This window comes from Papio anubis, chromosome 12, assembly GCF_008728515.1.
Source record: "Papio anubis isolate 15944 chromosome 12, Panubis1.0, whole genome shotgun sequence".
In the NCBI taxonomy this organism is placed as follows: domain Eukaryota; kingdom Metazoa; phylum Chordata; class Mammalia; order Primates; family Cercopithecidae; genus Papio; species Papio anubis.
This window is the reverse complement of record NC_044987.1, coordinates 46,873,865-46,891,944: the sequence shown is the minus strand read 5'-3', so window position 1 is coordinate 46,891,944 and position 18,080 is coordinate 46,873,865. Positions and strand designations below refer to the sequence as shown.

The following is an 18,080-nucleotide window of genomic DNA, read 5'->3' as shown; positions in this document are numbered from 1 at the left end:
ATAGAAAACATTTGTTTTCATATTTTTCACTATGATTGCAGAAGGGAAAAAGTTGAAAGTATTTGTTTGTCTTGAGGTCTTTAAAAAATAGATTGGTTCAGAATTGTGATTATAATTTTGTTTAATGTAAATAATTTTGATTCATAGCAATGCCATGATTTTAAGACAGTTGCTAATTTTTCCTTGGATTTACATGAAACATTATTTTGATATTTTTTGGTTGTTGCCTATAGTTAATTTGTTAAGTCTACACTCATGCCATTTCCTTGGGAACTGCAAACAGGCCTTTCAGTTTAGGTCCAATGAAACCATGATCTGCTCCTTTTGCAACGATTTTAAAGTTTGACTAGTGTTACTATTACCAGTTCATTATGAGAAAGAAATTTATCCTAATTAACATTTCTTTTAGAAATAGTCTGAAGGTGATTCTTGGTTTCTTAGCAATTTAAAGCTGCTTGGAACATGACCTTCCTAGTTTGGATTTTAAAGCAGAAACAGTTCCAGCTTCTCCAAGTTTAAGGAGAAATGTGATTCTATTGGAGTTGTTACTGTAAGTTTTAGTCCAACTGTTTCCAATTTATAGTTAGGACACACCAGAAAAAAGTGCACAATAATCATCTGGGGACTTACAGTCTCACTTGATTACCCATAACTGTGGCCTGCTTCAGCAGCTTTGCTTGGGCTCTTCAAGACAAAGCCAGTATCAGTGTTCCATTCTGTATGAAATAAATGTACTGTGAAATATTTATCAGAATAGAAAATAACATTTTTAATACACTGGGGAATTTCAGTATTTAAAGGAATTCTATTGAAAGTTATTGAAGATATAATGTGTTCATAAAGGAAACAAAATAATCTTCCCCAAATTTCTTAATTTCTTGCTATTCCAACTTCAGATATTTGTATGTGAGGTTTCTTAAAATAGGGATACAACATAAGTAGTTCAGTTTTCTCCTACTAAGTGCCATATGAAGGCGGAAACTGGACTCTTAGTCCATTTTATTATTCAAACAAAAAAATTTAACGTAAAACCTGTTGTATATGTATAAGCCATGTAATGTATTTTAACCACACACCACAAGTTTTGCATAATAAATTGAAATAATCAATTTAACCTATTGGAATATGCTTATGTGATTAGAATATTAAACATTTTTAAAAACAAACCAAAAATAAAAGTCTGAAAGTAATTTCATGTCAGTATTTTCTTGGTTATCTTTGATAAGCAAGCATCAATCAAAATATACAATTGGTGATTATGTCTTAAATACTAAATTATAAGTTAGTACTAAGGTAAACTTCTGTATTTGAAAATGGGTTGGAAAATTAATTACAAAATCTAGTGTATTCTTTTATGTGGGTTTTTAAAAACAAAATTAGAAAAATTTAATTAAAACTACATGAAATTGCTTGAATTTTCTTTAGAATAAAGATAATTAGGAGTCACAAATTAGAGGCATTTAAATAGGCATCCTAGTTCCTTTTTGACTTTCAAATTAAACTTTTCAATTGTATTCACTCTGATTATATTTATGCTTACAGTAACTAATTGAAATTTTGAAGTTCCAGCTATTGTCTGTAACTGTAATTTATATTCAATTTTATGTCATTCTTTTCATAACTCCAACATAAATGTTTACACTTGAACTTTCAGCATTTTCTGTTTTAATTAATTTTCACATAAAATAATGTAACTTTTAATTTTGATACTGAGTGACTTAGATGGCTGGTATCAGAATAGAATAGAATAGAATATTTTAAGAATTATCGATGTGCTCAACTATTTTAAATCCAATTTGTCTTTATTTTTTGCTAACTGAATCTTTTCACATATTTAATTGTGCTTTAGCATATGTGTAACACTTTACTCCAATTGAATAATTTGAGGTAGATGATGTAAAATACTGAATAAAAGAAACTTAGAGCTGAACTCAGGAAGTACAAATAGAGTAGCTCTTAAAAAGCTACCTTTGCATTCTTCAAGTGACCAGCAGCACAATGTCTTCTGTATATTAGATGCTCAATTAATGTTGAGTGAATAAAGATATATCATGTAATATTTAATGAATATTTGAGTTTCCTTCTGGTTTAATGAGTGAAAGAACTCTGAAGTGCCCCACTTGATACTTAATAAATGTTTGTTTTTCTTCCGGGCACGGTGGCTCAAGCCTGTAATCCCAGCACTTTGGGAAGCCGAGGTGGGCAGATCATGAGGTCAAGAGATCGAGACCATCCTGGTCAACATGGTGAAACCCTGTCTCTACTAAAAATACAAAAATTAGCTGGGCGTAGTGGCAGGTGCCTATAGTCCCAGCTACTTGGGAAGCTGAGACAGGAGAATCGCTTGAACCCGGGAGGCGGAGGTTGCAGTGAGCTGAAATCACGCCACTGCACTCCAGCGTGGTGACAGAGTGAGACTCAGTCTCATAAATAAATAAATGTATGTATGTATGTTTTTTATCATTATAGTTACCTAATTATCCATGTTCATTGGGATCATAGTTTCAAACAATTTCAGCCTAAATCATTTATTTCAGACAGTTGTTTTATGCCTCTTTCTAGCAAAACTTTCACAACCCTGTTAATTAGTAAAGTTGACTAGTTTGAGTGTTATATTCTTTGCCATTGTGTTGGTGGAATAAAGATGAATAACTTTTACACTGTTCAGTCTGTTCCTAAATGATCAATAACTGATTTTAAGATTAAGTTGTACAAATGTTGTATAAATTTATGCTTATTGTAAAAATTCAAAGTGATGTACCCCCGTAGAAAGTAAAAAGTTATATTTTCCTGCATACCTCTTAACTCATCCAACTACAGTAGGTAGTCCACTACCCACAGTTTGGTTTTGTATGCATCCTATTAGAGGACTTTCTATAACAATGCCATGTGTAAATAATAAACAACATTTTATATTTTACTATTAATATTTTAGCATTGATGCTGAATATAGCAATAATATTTTATCAATCAGATTATGTATATAGAATTCCTTCTTTTACTTAACAGTGTTTCATACAGGTCTTTCTATGGCAGTGTATATATATCCCAGTAGTTGGTCTCGAAAGACTAAGTTTGAAACTTGAAAAGTTTCTCTTTGAACCTTTGCATGAAGAAGTTCCACCTCAATAAGTTTTATAAAATGATAAGCAAGTATAATACTCTTAGTAGCAACTAGTAGTCTTAACACGAATTCAGAGTTTTGTTTGTATGTTTGGTTTTAGGGCTAGTGAGATCATTTCTCTTTTTACATCATAAGTGATTTAGAAGAATTCATTCTATTTTTCCGTTATGATTTTTAATAATAAAGCTAGCATTAAATAAAATGATGAAATTTCAGAATTCTAAATCATTTAATCAGCCAGTTATGGTAGTCGTTTACTTTCAGTTTTTTTTTTTTAATATACAAGGAAGTTGATTCCTAAAGTTAAGTGATTTGCTCAAGATTGTAGAGAAATATGATTAGCATCTATATCCTTTCTCTTAGCAGGATTTTTTTCACTACACCATGCGTTACCTCTGAAGAAATACTTTTTTTCGTTTTTGTTTTTAGATGTTTATTTAAAATGTGTAATATAAGCACAGTGGCACATGCCTGTGATCCCAGTTACTTGGGAGGCTGAGGTGGGAGGATTGTTTGAGTCCAGGAGTTTAAGACTAGCTTGGGCAACATAGGGAGACCCCATCTTGGGGGGTGAGGAAGAAGAAGTAATAAATAAGTAAATAAAACATGTAATATTGTTTTAGATGCTTATATTTTTCTTATGTAAAAATTTACACATTAAATTTATTGTGAAAACATAATTACAATCACAGACATGCAATGGAAAAAAAAATCCCATGTTTTCTGCACCTTCTTCTGAGACCACATTTTGTGTATATGAAATGTATTTTATCATTTAAAAAATTGACAAATAATAATTGTACATATTCATGGGACTACATAGTGATGTTTTAATACATATATAGTTATTAGATCAGGGTAATTAGCATATCTATAATCTCATATTTATCATGTCTTTGTATTGGGAATATTCAATATTCTCCTTCTGACTATTTGAAACTATGTATTACTGTTAACTATAGTCATCCTACAGTGATATAGAACCACTATGTATTCCTCCTACGTAGCTGTGATTTTGTATCTAACAAGTTTCTCCATATCTTTTTTTTTTTTTTTTTTTTGAGGTGGAGTTTTGCTCTGTCGCCCAGGCTGGAGTGCAGTGGTGCGATCTCAGCTCACTGCAACCTCTGCCTCCTGGGTTCAACCAATTCTTCTGCCACAGCCTCCCGAGTAGCTGGAATTACAGATGCCCGCCACCATGCCTGGCTAATTTTTGTATTTTTGGTAGAGACGGGTTTCACTATGTTGTCCAGGCTGCTCTTGAACTCCTGACCCCAGGTGATCCACCCTCCTTGGCCTCCCAAAGTGCTGGGATTACAGGCATGAGTCACCACGCCCAGCCATCTCTTCATATCTTTACCTTCCCCCTACTGGTTCCAGCCTTGGGTATTTTCTCTTCTGCTTTCTACTTTTCGCTTCTATGAGATAACCTGCTTTTAGCTTTCACATATGAGTGAGAACATGCAGTGTTTAACTTTTCTGTTCATGGCTTATTTCACTGAGCATGTCTACCAGTCCATCCATGTTGCTGCAAATAACAGAATTTCATCCTTTTTGTGGCCTATAGTATTCCATGGATATTTTCTGGATAGTAATCTCCTCTAGGATGTATAGTTTGTAAATATTTTCTTCCTTTCTTTAGATTGTGAAGAAATATTTTAAAGGAGATTTATAAAGTACATCTTTTACATCTTTTATATTTACCAAATGAGTGAAAACTGAGTAGACAATTAAAAAATCTTAGAAATCGAAATAGTTTTTCTCATTCTTTTCAGCTCATTAAAGAGCACATAATAAAGTAGCACATTTACGTTATTAAATTTTGTGTTGGTGCCAAACAATAGGGTGTTCTTAAACATTTTACACTGAATGGATTATAGGAACATCACCCATCATTAAAAGTCTAATATCGCAATATTTTCTTGGGAGAACTTAATGCACTTTAATTAACATTAGTAACATTTTTGCATCCTTATAAATGTGTTTTTAGAGGAAAACCTACAGTAAAGTGTTTGCTATAGAAGTCACACCAATGAACTACAAATTCTTCCAAAAACAGTTTTCTAGCGACATCTGCTGGTACAATGTAATAAAGGTGACTATCTCATGAAAGTAATTTCATAGAAGAAAAATATCTTTGTGGGCAGAATTGTTTATTTTACTATCATTTACACTTCTAATTGAAAATTTGAACATTTGACCAAGGGTATTATCCTGATAATGATAACACTGAGCTTATTTATACTTTCTTGTACATAGTATGCAATTCCAACCTGAACCTCCACAGTTATTTGTGTATTGACTAAGTTGTTTGATATTATTATGCAACATATTTCTTTTCCTCCCTCTGTTTTTTGGCTCTGTTTTATATCATAATTTGCCTTAGCACAGAACCTTGCAAGTAGAGATTCAGTAAATGTAGACTATTTTATAGTATTTATTTTTTCATTTGCATAAATTAAGTTGAAAAGTCTACATATATGAGTTAAATGCATTACTTTTATGTGCACTTGAAAATAAAAATGAGACTTTATATTAGAAAAGAATGTGATTAGGATAAATGGATTTTTATTTTTCTTCCTTTGAAGAGATATTCTGCATTATAAGTTGTGGAGAAGCAAAATATATTCAGTCCTTGGACATTTTCTTTACAATTATTTCCTGTATGATTGTATCTAGTCTCATGCATTTAAATACTACATATAAACAAATCAGACCTCTCCCTTAATCCTCAGACTTGTTCAGCCAGTTACTTGCTTCCTCAACATTACCATTTAATTAGTTAACAAACATTTTAAACTTAACATGTCCAAAACAAAAGTTTTGATTTTCTCCTTGAAACTGTTTCTGCTGTAGTATTCCTTACTTTGGTGAGTGGCCATATTATCCTTCCATTTGATCAAACCAAAAATTATTTCAGTAATTTGTAAATTCCCTCTCTTTTACTCCACATTTAAACCATTGAGAATTTCAGTCAGCTCTGCTTCTCTCCACCTTCTACAACTATGATCTAGATGACCACAATCATCTTTCCCCTCCTAACTTGCTTCCTTGCTTCTAACCTTGACCTCCTATAAGTCTATCCAGCAGCCAAGTGATTTTTTTTTTTTTTTTTTTGAGACAGAGTCTCCCTCTGTCGCCCAGGCTGGAGTGCAATGGTGCGATCTCAGCTCATTGCCAACTCCGCCTCCTGCTGCCTCCTGGGTTCCAGTGATTCTCCCTGCCTCAGCCTCCCAAGTAGCTGGGATTACAGGCATCCGTCACCACACCATCCGTCACCACACTCGGGTAGTTTTTGTGTTTTCAGTAGAGACAGGGTTTTGCCATATTGGCCAGGCTGGTCTCAAACTCCTGACCTCAGGTGATCCACCAGTCTCAGCCTCCCAAAGTCCTGGGATGACAGGCGTGAGCCACTGTCCCTGGCCACAAGTGATTCTTTTAAAATTTAAGATGGATCGTGCCTCTCCTCTGATGAGAACCTCCCAAAGTTCTTACCTTGCCTAAAGGGCTTATGTGAAATGTAGACTGCTCCCTCTCTCCACCCCGATTGCTAGGTCCTCATTTCCTACCACTACTTCCCTCCCCTATTTTGCTCCAGCTACAGTAATCTACTTGCTTCTCTTTACATGCCTAGCTGACTCCATATCATGAGCTGTGTACTTGGTTACCTCAAACGGAAATGCTCTCCCCTTTACTCACTAATGTTTCTGGTCAGATCACCACATTTTGCCTCTCAGAGAAGCTCTTCTTGGCCATACTGTGTAAAGTAATGAAGCCTGACTACATCACTATTTCTCCCCTTACCTTGCAGGGGTTTTTTTTTTTTTTTTTCATACCCATTACCATTATATGATATGTCTGCTTTTTTATGTATCTCTTTCCCAACTAGAATGCCAGCTCTGTGAAACCAGGGATTCTTTATTGTTCACAGTTATGTCCTTGGAACCTAAGGCAGGCAGTGCTTATACATAGTGGCCATTATTAATTAATATTTATCAAATAAGTTGGTGAGCCTTAATACTTAAATGGAGAATGTGATTTCATTTACATTATAATAATCGAATCCATAGAATAATGAGGAACCTTCAAATGGAATCTGCTTTGTTTAAATCTTTATATCATATTTTCAACATTCAACACAGATTACAATTGTGTTTCGTAGTTAGGTTAATGCTCATACAATACTCTTAGTGTCAAAATGTGGGGCCATATTACTATTTTAAAGATTCTTTTTATGGGAATAATTACTTTTTTGTTCTTTTGACATAGACATCTGACCCTCAATTACATTAACAAACCTTATACACATGAGTGGAAAGAAGAATAGCCCCTTTTGAATCCATGCTAAGACTTTATCAATATGAAGTGCTTCTCACAGAGTTCTGCTGAAAGAACTGAACTTCCATCATAATGAAATTGCAAATTCATTTGTATATGCTCCTCTTATATTTGAAAGCTACTTTTTGATGTTTTGGTCTGCAATTAAATTTATTGTTTAAGGTCACAAATATGCAATTCTGACTAGAACAAGTTGTCAGAATTCTTTATTCAGCATAGCACAAAGATAAATGGCTGTCTTTTAACAATAACATATGAAAGCCTAAATTTGTTCCCAGATATACATAATCTTTTAATGCTTTCTGTTTTCCAGTCAATAGACCCCTTAACCTGCTTCCTCACCATCTTACCTATCAAGATTATGGGTTTTTAAATTATGGCAAAACACTTTCATCAGATGGAAAAAGAAGTTTAAACATTTTAATGCTATAATTTTCCCATGCACATTTTATCGTTCCATCCGAATTCTTTTGCCTTTACCCCTATTCTGTGTAAGGTAGATAATTATGTAGTATGTTAGCTAAATTCTGTGGTTACATTTCTCACTGTTAACATGACCAGGAAGTAGATCGTGTTGCTTAATTGAAATTGAGTTTTCAAGTGTTTTTTCTTCTTAAAAAAAAGGGATACATGTGCAGAACATGCAGGTTTGTTACATACGTACATGTGTGCCATGGTGGTTTGCTGCACCTATTGACCAGTCCTCCAACTTCCCTCCCCTCACTCCCCACACCCCAACAGGCCCTGGTTTGTGTTGTTCCCCTCTCTGTGTCTATGTGTTTTCAATGTTCACCTCCTACTTATGAGTGAGAACACGTAGTATTTGGTTTTCTGTTCCTGTGTTAGTTTGTTGAGGATGAGGGCTTCCAGCTTCATCCATGTCCTTGTAAAGGACATGATCTCATTTCTTTTTATGGCTGCAGAGTATTCCATGGTGTATATGTACCACATTTTCTTTATCCATTTGATCATTGATGGGCATTTGGGTTGGTTCCACGTCTTTGCTATTATAAATAGTGCTGCAGTAAACATATGTGTGCATCTATCTTTATAGTAGAATGGTTTGTATTCCTTTGGGTATATACCCAGTAATGGGATTGTTGCGTCAAATGTTATTTCTGGTTCCAGATCCTTGAGGAATCACTATACTGTCTTCCACAATAGTTGAACTAATTTACATTCCCACCAACAGTGCAAAAGCATTCATACTTCTCCACAGCCTCACCAGCATCTATTGTTCCCTGACTTTTTAATAATCGCCATTCTTACTGGCATGAGATAGTATCTCATTGTGGTTTTGATTTGCATTTCTCTGATGATCATTGATGTTGAGCTTTTTTTCACATGTTTGTTGGCTGCGTAAATGTCTTCTTTTGAGAAGTGTCTGTTCATATCCTTTGCCCACTTTTTGATGGGGTTGTTTTAAAACATTTCTGTGCATATGGATTAACTTATTTTCTCAGATTCTATACTGCATCTAATACAAATGTATATGATTTTGATTAAAATAGATTTCTTAAATTTTTATTTCCTTTGTGGTCTTTCATACAGAAGACATAGGGAACAACTGCCCTATAATATTTGAGGCCTTACTCTTTTTTTTTTTTTAGACAGAGTTTCGCTCTTATTGCCCAGGCTGGAGAGAAATGGCGCAATCTTGACTCATTGCAACCTCTGCCTCGTGGGTTCAAGCGATTCTCCTGCCTCAGCCTCCTGAGTAGCTGGGATTACAGGCCTGTGCCACCACGCCCGGCTAATTTTGCATTTTTAGTAGAGACGGGGTGTCTCCATGTTGGTCAGGCTGCTCTTGAACTCCTGGTCTCAGGTGATCCACCGGCCTCGGCCTCCTAAAGTGCTGGAATTAGAGCTGTAAGCCACTGCGCCCGGCCTAGGCCTTATTCTTTATCTAAGAATATCCAGTGTCTTTATAGATTTATTCAAGGGATTTTGATAATAAATAATCAAAAGCCCTTTGTTTAAGGTGATCATAGCGATAAAGAAGAACAAAGACATTGAATGACAATAGCAGGATGTTGTAAAGCCTGCATAGTAATGTCCCCATTTTAAGATCTTGTTTAAATATTTTTTTGCAAATCTGAGAATCTTTTTTTTTTTTTTTTAACTACCATGTAATTTGAATCTTCCCCAACTGAAGAGAGTAGACTGTTTCAGGAGGACGTATAAGAAAAAAACATAACTTTTAAAGTCAGACAATCCCCTCCAGCCCCCGAATTCTGGAATTCTGACTGCTATTACTTTTGTGACCTAGGTTACTGCATTCTTCGAGCCTCTGTGTAGCAATGCAATAGACAAAAATCTCTATTCATACAGTTTAGTGATACGATTAAATGAGACAACACATATAAAGAGCTGAAAACAGTGCCCAGCTATATAGTAAGCACTCAATAAATACCATTTGGAGTCCTCTCTTTCTGCTGTCCCCTCACCCCAACTCTGTTCTTCATGCTCTGTGATCTGTTCTAATTGGGCTTAATCAGAAATTAAAACTGTTGAACTAAACTTGAAACCTTTCTGTGCCTGCCAACTCTGTATTAAGAATACTGTGCATTCTCCGATGTAATAGGTAGGACAAAGAGAGAACCTTGAATTGATCTAGATCTAAACACCCACCAGGTGTATGTGGTCTTTTTCTTCTCAGCAAATTGGTCCCCCAGGGATTTGTAGCACCTGCTCTACTCCCAGCCCCCATTTGAAGTCCAGATGGAGCCTTTAGATTTACTTAAGTCTCTCTTCAACCTGCCTATTTGAGAGCTGAGCTCTAAGTAATGTTAATGTGATGTAGGAAGGCATTATCATATTAATCATTTTGTGTAAGGTGACATACTTCATTGCTTGTTGCTCTTTTGACCATTCATAATGTTCAGATTTTTGCCTTAAGAGTTTCATCTTTTAAAACATTTATTTTCAGGAAAAGATTTAATAGTAATGTAATATACTGTTTATACCTCAAAATATTTTATGATTGTAAATTCTTATTGTTTTAGGTGCAAGGATGGTTTGAAAGGATTTACATTTTCTGCACTTAGGTAAGTAACATTTATTTTTATGTTGAGAGAGAATTTACAAGTTAACTTAAAACATTATACATAATTACAATAAATATTTATTGACTAAACATTTAAACTGAAAATAATTTTAGAATTCACAAAAGTACTTCCAAGCCTGCGGATATATAGCTCATTGAAAGAGTAATTTGTCAGACTTTTCCCTCTAAAAATTAATCAACTACTTCTTTTGGACCTATTGTGTGCTTTCTATTGCGGGGTGTTTGAAAAGAAATACAAGAACTCACTTCAGGGAGCTTGGAAAGACAGAGCTGCTCATGAACAATTACTGAAAAGTTAAGTATTTAATTGTGTGGTACTAGATTATTTGCTTTAGGGCAAGACTCATGCACAGTCAAACACAAATTTGATTTTAAGTATCACTAGAGTCTTTTCACCGCATAGCCCATCTTTTAGCATAGCAACTGGTACATGGTATATACTGTAGAAATGTTGGTTAGCATTAGCATTATATTTTATAGTTCACCAAGAATTTTCTCATAGATTAGAAAATTAAATTTTTGCAACAGTTCTGTGAAAGGTAACATGATGAGAAAACTGAGGCTTAGAATATTTGTCTAATTTAACCTCACACAAGTTAACTGTATATACTGACTCCATACCCAGTGTTTGTCTAGTTTATATCATAAATGTTGCCTGTTTTGTAATCCAAAGGACGTATAGTAGATGCTTGGTGAAGATTAGTAGTATGGTTTTTACTGCAAGTATTGGAGGGAAAAATTAGGGAAAGCTTCAGTACTAGCAAAAGTTTTTACGTGATTGTCTCAAGGTTATTTTGAGGATCAAATGAGTTAATATGTGAAAAATATTTCAAACAGTGGCTGGCATGTAGTAAATACTCAAGAAATGTTGACTGTTATTTTTGTTATATTCTCATAGATGATGTGCCTTAAACTGTACTTTAAGGATAGCTTTCAATAACTACAAGGAAGAGGAAGTGCACTCTGGGTGGAAGTGAATAATAGTAGCAAGAGAGTGAAAATTGTAAACACGAAGTGTGAGGTAGCAGTGAGAAAATGGACTTAATTGGTAGGAAAAGTTTATATTAGGAAACATAAAATATTTTTTGGTATGTAGAGTAGGGCCAGATTATGGAAGACCTGGGGGGACAAAAAAAAGAGACTAATTTGGATTTGATAAGGTCAGCAGTAGGGAGCTACTAACATTTTTTGAGCAGGGTGGTTTACAGTGTTTCAGAAAGATTGGTCTGGCTGCAGTATTTGGGACATCAAAAAAGAGAGAACCAGCAGGTGGAAAGACAATAAGGACTAGAATTTGGGTGACAGTAGGAGGATTAAAGAGAAGCAGAAAAAGTTAAGACTTGCAATGAATGAAAATGAAGACTGATATTTTCCTTCTTTTCCCCTCCACCCTGCAATCCCAGCCAAGTATTGGAAACCAAAGTGCCTGAAAGAAGGTGCTGTTAACAGAAAATCACATGGCATGCAAGGAAACTGGTTTGGGAGGGAACAAATGGAGTCCACTGTATGATTAAGGATATCTTTGGTTGTGAGAACTCTGTGGGAACAATAACTTTCTAAGTCATAATACACCACACTAATTTCCTTACTGTTACTTTTTGGTAAAAGATCATGATATTTATTAGAAAATAAAGTTTTTGTTATTGTTGTTGCATTGGCTAGAAAGCATTTGGTATTAAGTTTAAAGTTGATAACAAAAACAAAAGTTAGGTTTTCAAAAGAGAAGGAAAAACTTAGTCTTGTTTTCCTACATCTCCTTAGACTCCCAGAATTGTTACAAAAACTTAAAATGTGTCAGATGGTTTTGTGTCTTTTTTTCAAATCCACTTTTAACAGAGGGCTAGTTTGGACTATTTGCACTTAATTTTTCACTGTATTATAGAAAAATATTCTAGAAAAATGTTTGTTAATTCTTGCTAATATTCTTGTTGCTAAAGCAAGAAAACTTAAATATTGTGAATTGTCATATGTTTATTTGTGCATCTTCTTCCACTAAGCAAATTCTGTTTCATTTTAATCCTATTTCATAATCAGTCTGCAGTGTGGTGAATTTGGATTCAAGAAATGTGGCTATTTCTTGAATTTATATGGTGAATATGGACTCACTCCATTGCAGATGAATTAATCTCACACTTATAAAGTTGATTCTCAGAAGAATGTTACTAAAAGCCAAATATATTTTTTATTGTTAAGTTTCATTGTAAAAAAATAATGTGTGTGCTTCTTGTAGGCTTTCAAAAAAGTGTTATCTGACATGTCTTTCCTGCTACCTCTTTGCAGTCCTGGTGGTTGTGATTTTTATTGTAGACGTATGCTGTAAATTTATGGCATGTCAAAAGTGCAAAATTTAATATTAATTACAAAGGGAAGGGGAAAGGAAAATACTTTTTGTAGCACAATTTAATATGACTTCCTGACAATATTAAACTTTGGTGAGGAAAAGATACACAGAGCTTGACACATTTGAGAATGGTGAGATTTAAATGAATACAATCATAAAATGGCATAAGGAAGTGCTTATCTCATACAGATCATAATTGCTGTATCATGAAAACATACATTGTTCACTCAGAGGAAAACTGTCCTTTATCCACAAAGGACAAATATTTACACAGTACTGCAGTGTAATGTGTCCTAATTAGACAAGGCTAAAAAGCTTTAAAATACTAAACTTCACTTCAGACTGGGCACAGTGGCTAACGCCTATAATCCCAGCACTTTGGGAGGCCAAGGCGGGCAATCACTTGAGATCACGAGTTAGAGACCAGCCTGACCAACATGGTGAAACCCCGTCTCTATTAAAAATACAAAAATCAGCTATGTGTGGTGGTGGGCACCTATAATTCCAGATGCTTGGGAGGCTGAGGCAGGAGAATTGCTTGAACCTAGGAGGCGGAGGTTGCAATGAACTTTGATTATGCCAATGCAATACAGCCTGGGTGACAGAGTGAGACTCTGTCTCAAACAAACAAACAAAAACTCAGTTTAGCACCTTTTAAAAAATCACTTGTATTAGTCTGTTCTCACACTGCTATAAAAATACTACTCGAGACTGGTTAATGTATAAACAAAAGAGGTTTAATTGCCTCACAGTTCTGTATGACTAGGGAGGCCCCAGGAAACTTACAGTCATGGCAGAAGGCCAAGAAGAAGCAGGCTGCTTCTTCACAAGGCGGCAGGAGAGGAAGAGAGCTAGAGTGAGGGAGTGCCACACTTTAAAACCATCAGCTCTCCTGAGAACTAATTCATTATCACGAGGACAGCATGGGGGGAACTGCCCCCATGATCCAATCACCCCCACCATGTCCCTCCCTCAGCAGGTGAGGATCACAACTCAAGATGAGATTTGGGTAAGAACACAGAGCCAAACCATATCAGCACTCCTCAACAAGTATGAGATAATACAGGAGCTACAGAGTTAACATTCACTGATAGATATACTCAGTATAATTTATTCTGCTCCAGGTCTTGTACTAAGTGTTGAGAATACACTGGGGAATAAGCCAGATACAGTCTCTGTCCTCAGAGAGCTTATGGTCTAGTGGGAAAGACAGCACTAATTATAACTGTGTCCAATGTTGCAAAAGAGAAGTGTAGGTTATCTCAGGAATATATTTTAGGCAAACCTAACCTAGCATCTTTCCCCAAGCTGTGGATAGGAGTAAATGGAGAGAAGAAAGCAGGAAATTTGCACAAAATTACTTATAGACTAGAAAAACCGAAATGTAATAATAGAAGTTAAGTGTTCTATAATTCCAAATTATTAATACTTTTATTTTACTGTGGGGGTGGGTGGGAAGGAGCGAGTGGAAGGAGCATTTAAGTTGGATTTTAAAAGACAAGATTTTTAGAAAAGATGTAGGGAAGAATGATCCAGATAAGAAGAGCAATACAGACACATGGTTTATTTGGATAATGTCAAGTAGTTCATTTAATTGTAATATAATAATAGCTCCTATAGTGAGCACTCACTCTGCAGAGGCCTCACAGTATCTTAAATCAGATACTGATTTAAGCTTGAAGTTTGTATTTAATTCAGTAGGCCATAAGCCCGTGAAGTTCCTTGAGGATATGTGTAGTCAGTTCAGATGTGTACTTTGGGAAGCTTCCTCTGGAAATTCTATGTAGGATGATTTGAAAAGTATCTGCGTATGTAGGTAACAGTAGAAGTCAAGAGAATAGTGTCAAGGACACAACCTCGGGAGAAAAGCCAGTGTGAGACTCTGAAGGTGTGCTAGCCTTATTCATCATAGTTTAAAACATAGTTAGAAACATATGTTGCTTAGTGATTAAGAAGCCAGACTTTAGGCCAGACAATTCTGGGTTCAAATAATTACTGATAATTTATTGGTTGTGGACCAGATACTTAACCATGCCAACTCTCATGGGAATTGTGACACCTATAGTGTTGTGAGGATTACATGAATGAATTAGTATTTGTAAAAGGCTCAGTTGGCACTGTGTCTGTCATATAAGATATGCTCAGAAAATGCTAGCTATTACTATATTCATTCATTCAATATGTATTACGTATTTACCATGTGCCAGACACTATGCTAGATGCTGGAATATAATAGCAAAGAAGATACACATGGTCTCACAGGCCTCACAGTTGAGTAGCGGATGTAGACTACTAAAATGGCACGTACATTACTGTACTGGCGGTTCATTGGGCTCTCCTAGCACAGAATTATTCTGGCCTGGGACAGGGTCAGCTTCTCCAAGGAAGTGACTTCTAATCTGAAATAGTCAGTCCTGGCCAAACTAACAACAGTATTATGAAGGGTGTAAGAGAAACTGTTCTATCTGTTCTGGCATAGTTTTACCCTTGTTGCTAATAAAGAACAGCAGTACAGATCTTAAACTCTCTATGTACAACCATAAGTGAGAAACAAATTCATTTGAACTGACAGCTACCAAAGATGCACAGCTGCCATCTGGTGACAAACAAACCCCTTGCACACCCCTTATGATTTGATAAGCTAGATGTTTTACCAAGGTTGTCTGAACAGGATGGGTTGCAGTTGTTGGTAGTAACAGCTTTTTCATTCTTTCTAAGTATTTATAGTTTCATATTCTGTTTGTCACAGGTCTGACGTTACTTTTTTTTTTTTTTTTTTTTTAAAGTGACAGGGTCTTACTGTATTGCCTAGGCTGAAGTACAGTGGCATGATCATAGCCCACTGCAACCTTTAACTCCTGAGCTCAGGCAATCCTCCCATGTCAGCCTCCCACGTAGCTGGGACTACAGGCATACACCACCATGCCTAGCTGATTTTTAATTTTTTTGTTAAGGTGGGGTCTCACTGTGGTGACCAGGATGTTCTTGAACTCCTGGCCACAAGTGATTGTCCTGCCTCAACTCCCATAGTGCTGGGGTTACGACATGAGCCACTATGCCTGACTCAAGTTCCAGAATTTTAGTGTATTGTTATTAATCCCGTTCTATCTCTATTTTACTATATTTTCTGAAAGCTTGGAAGGTAGTATTACCTTGGGAAAGCTTAATCTTTATAAGAGCAATGACTCTTACAGGATAGGTGTAAACAGTGATACTGCAAACTCTGAGAAAGGAGATACTTCTTGAGGCATATCCAATTGTGATAATATTTTCCATTCATTGTCTTTGCAAAAATATAGTCTAGTTTTGATGAAACAGGAATATTATTTTCTAGATATTTTATTTTTCCAAAGAAAAATAAGTAGATTAGAATAACATCAACTTTCAGATTTCCTAATGAAATAATATGAAGACTTGGGGAATCTGACTGTTTCTGATTCCTGTTCTGTAGTGCCCTCTGTTTCCCTGTGTGTATACAGATAACCGAGTGTGCTGCCGCTGTTTATGACTCAAAATGACAGGCATAAATGTCGAGTTTTACTGTAAATGAGAATCTCATTCAATTGTAACTATTAGCCAAATTTAAGAAAAAAATACATAATTTTCGTGATTTATTAGTGTTGTGATTTACTAGTATACCCAAGTCTACCTGGTTTTTTGAAAAACTGTAAGGTGTATGTTTAAAAAGTGGTGTCCCATGTTAAAGAGTGCTTCATTAAGTGTTGTGCTGTATTTTACTTGGTCAGTTTGATTTTAAAATACCTGCATTATCAAACAAATGACTATTAATTTTTTTTGAGTATTCAGATTTTAAAAGTCTATTTTTCTTCATAGGATGATTCAATTTTATGTAAATTGTGAAAATACTATCTCAAATGATAAGATATTTGCCAAAGTGTATTTGTTTATAAACAGTTTCTTTTTTTTTTTCTCATTGATTTTTTTTTAAGTGGAAAATGCCTCACATTGTGCTCTTTTCTTTAGGTTCATTGTAGGGAAGGAAGAAATTCCCACACACTCTTTTTCACCAGAGGCAGCATATGCAAAAGTGGAACAAAAGAGAGAGCAACACAAGGAAAAACCCAGAAGAATGAATATGATTGGTCTAGTCAGGAAATTTGTGGATTCAATGTGAGCACTTTATCTTGATATTTTAACCTACTTTGTCACTGTTTCATATGATATTTGTACCGTGCCACGGTATTTTTGTTTTCTATTCAGGTAATGATGATCATTTTTCATCAGAAACTGCATAGAATTTTATAAAAGGCACACAATGGCAAGTGAATATTATTTATTATTTCTGGCAGGACTGTAGACCATCATATGCCTTTAAAATAGGTTTACATAGAATTGGAATACTTTCGTATTTCAAACCAGGCAGAATCACAGGAGGCCATGATGGAGAACTTTAGGAAACTGATTAATATGTGTTGATTTAATGTGCCAAGTGTGGAAAGAAGGAAGCAAAATTCCTGAGAGAGATTCAAGAAGATTAAGGAATAATAAGGGACAACCCTTAAGTAAAGGATATTTTGTAAGAGTGAACATTTTTGGGGTTCTCAAACTGAAATGTTTTTATTTGTATATTATAAAAAGAAGTTTTCAGATTTCATACAGATTTTCGTTTATATTTCTAGTGTAGTGTAGATATTTAAGAAAATAAATTTAATAGTTTGAAATTAGATTATCAACCAATAAATAAAATCTTGGTAGTGATATTTTAGAGAGGGTGGAATGAGTAGGCAATAAAGAAAGTTAGGGGATCAGTTATAGCAAGGGCTCCTAACCCCTGGGCCATGGGCCAGTATTGGTCCGAGGCCTTTTAGGAACCCGGCCACACAGCAGGAGGTGAGCAGCAGGCCAGCGAGCTTTACCGTTTGAACTCTGCCTCCTGTCACATCAGCAGTGGCATTAGATTCTTATAGGAGCACAAACCCCATTGTGAACTGCGCGTGTGAGGGATCTAAGTTGCATGCTTCTTATGAGCATCTAATGCCTGATGATGTGGAGTGGAACAGTTTCATCCTAAACCATCCCCCTCTCCCGCCACCCAGTCAGTGGAAAAATTGTCTTCCATGAAACCAGTCCCTGGTGCCAAAAAAGTTGGGGACCATTGAGTTATAGGAAGCTGAGGTCCTTTAATAAATTAGAAAACCTATGTTTCACTCTTATTTTCCCTCTACCAGCATTGTAACTTTGGATGAGAG

General features: G+C 35.4%; 1 protein-coding gene across 4 annotated transcripts in view; it reads left to right on the top strand.

Annotated features, from left to right (window-relative positions):
* TMEM135 (transmembrane protein 135) overlaps window positions 1-18,080 on the top strand; it is a 255,633-nt gene that overhangs the window by 219,383 nt on the left and 18,170 nt on the right. For all 4 annotated transcript variants that reach the window (XM_017948833.3, XM_017948832.3, XM_017948831.3 and 1 more), the window contains 2 exons: window positions 10,468-10,509; window positions 16,855-17,001. In XM_017948833.3, the coding sequence (XP_017804322.1) occupies window positions 10,468-10,509; window positions 16,855-17,001 (189 nt within the window). The remainder of the gene's footprint in view (window positions 1-10,467; window positions 10,510-16,854; window positions 17,002-18,080) is intronic.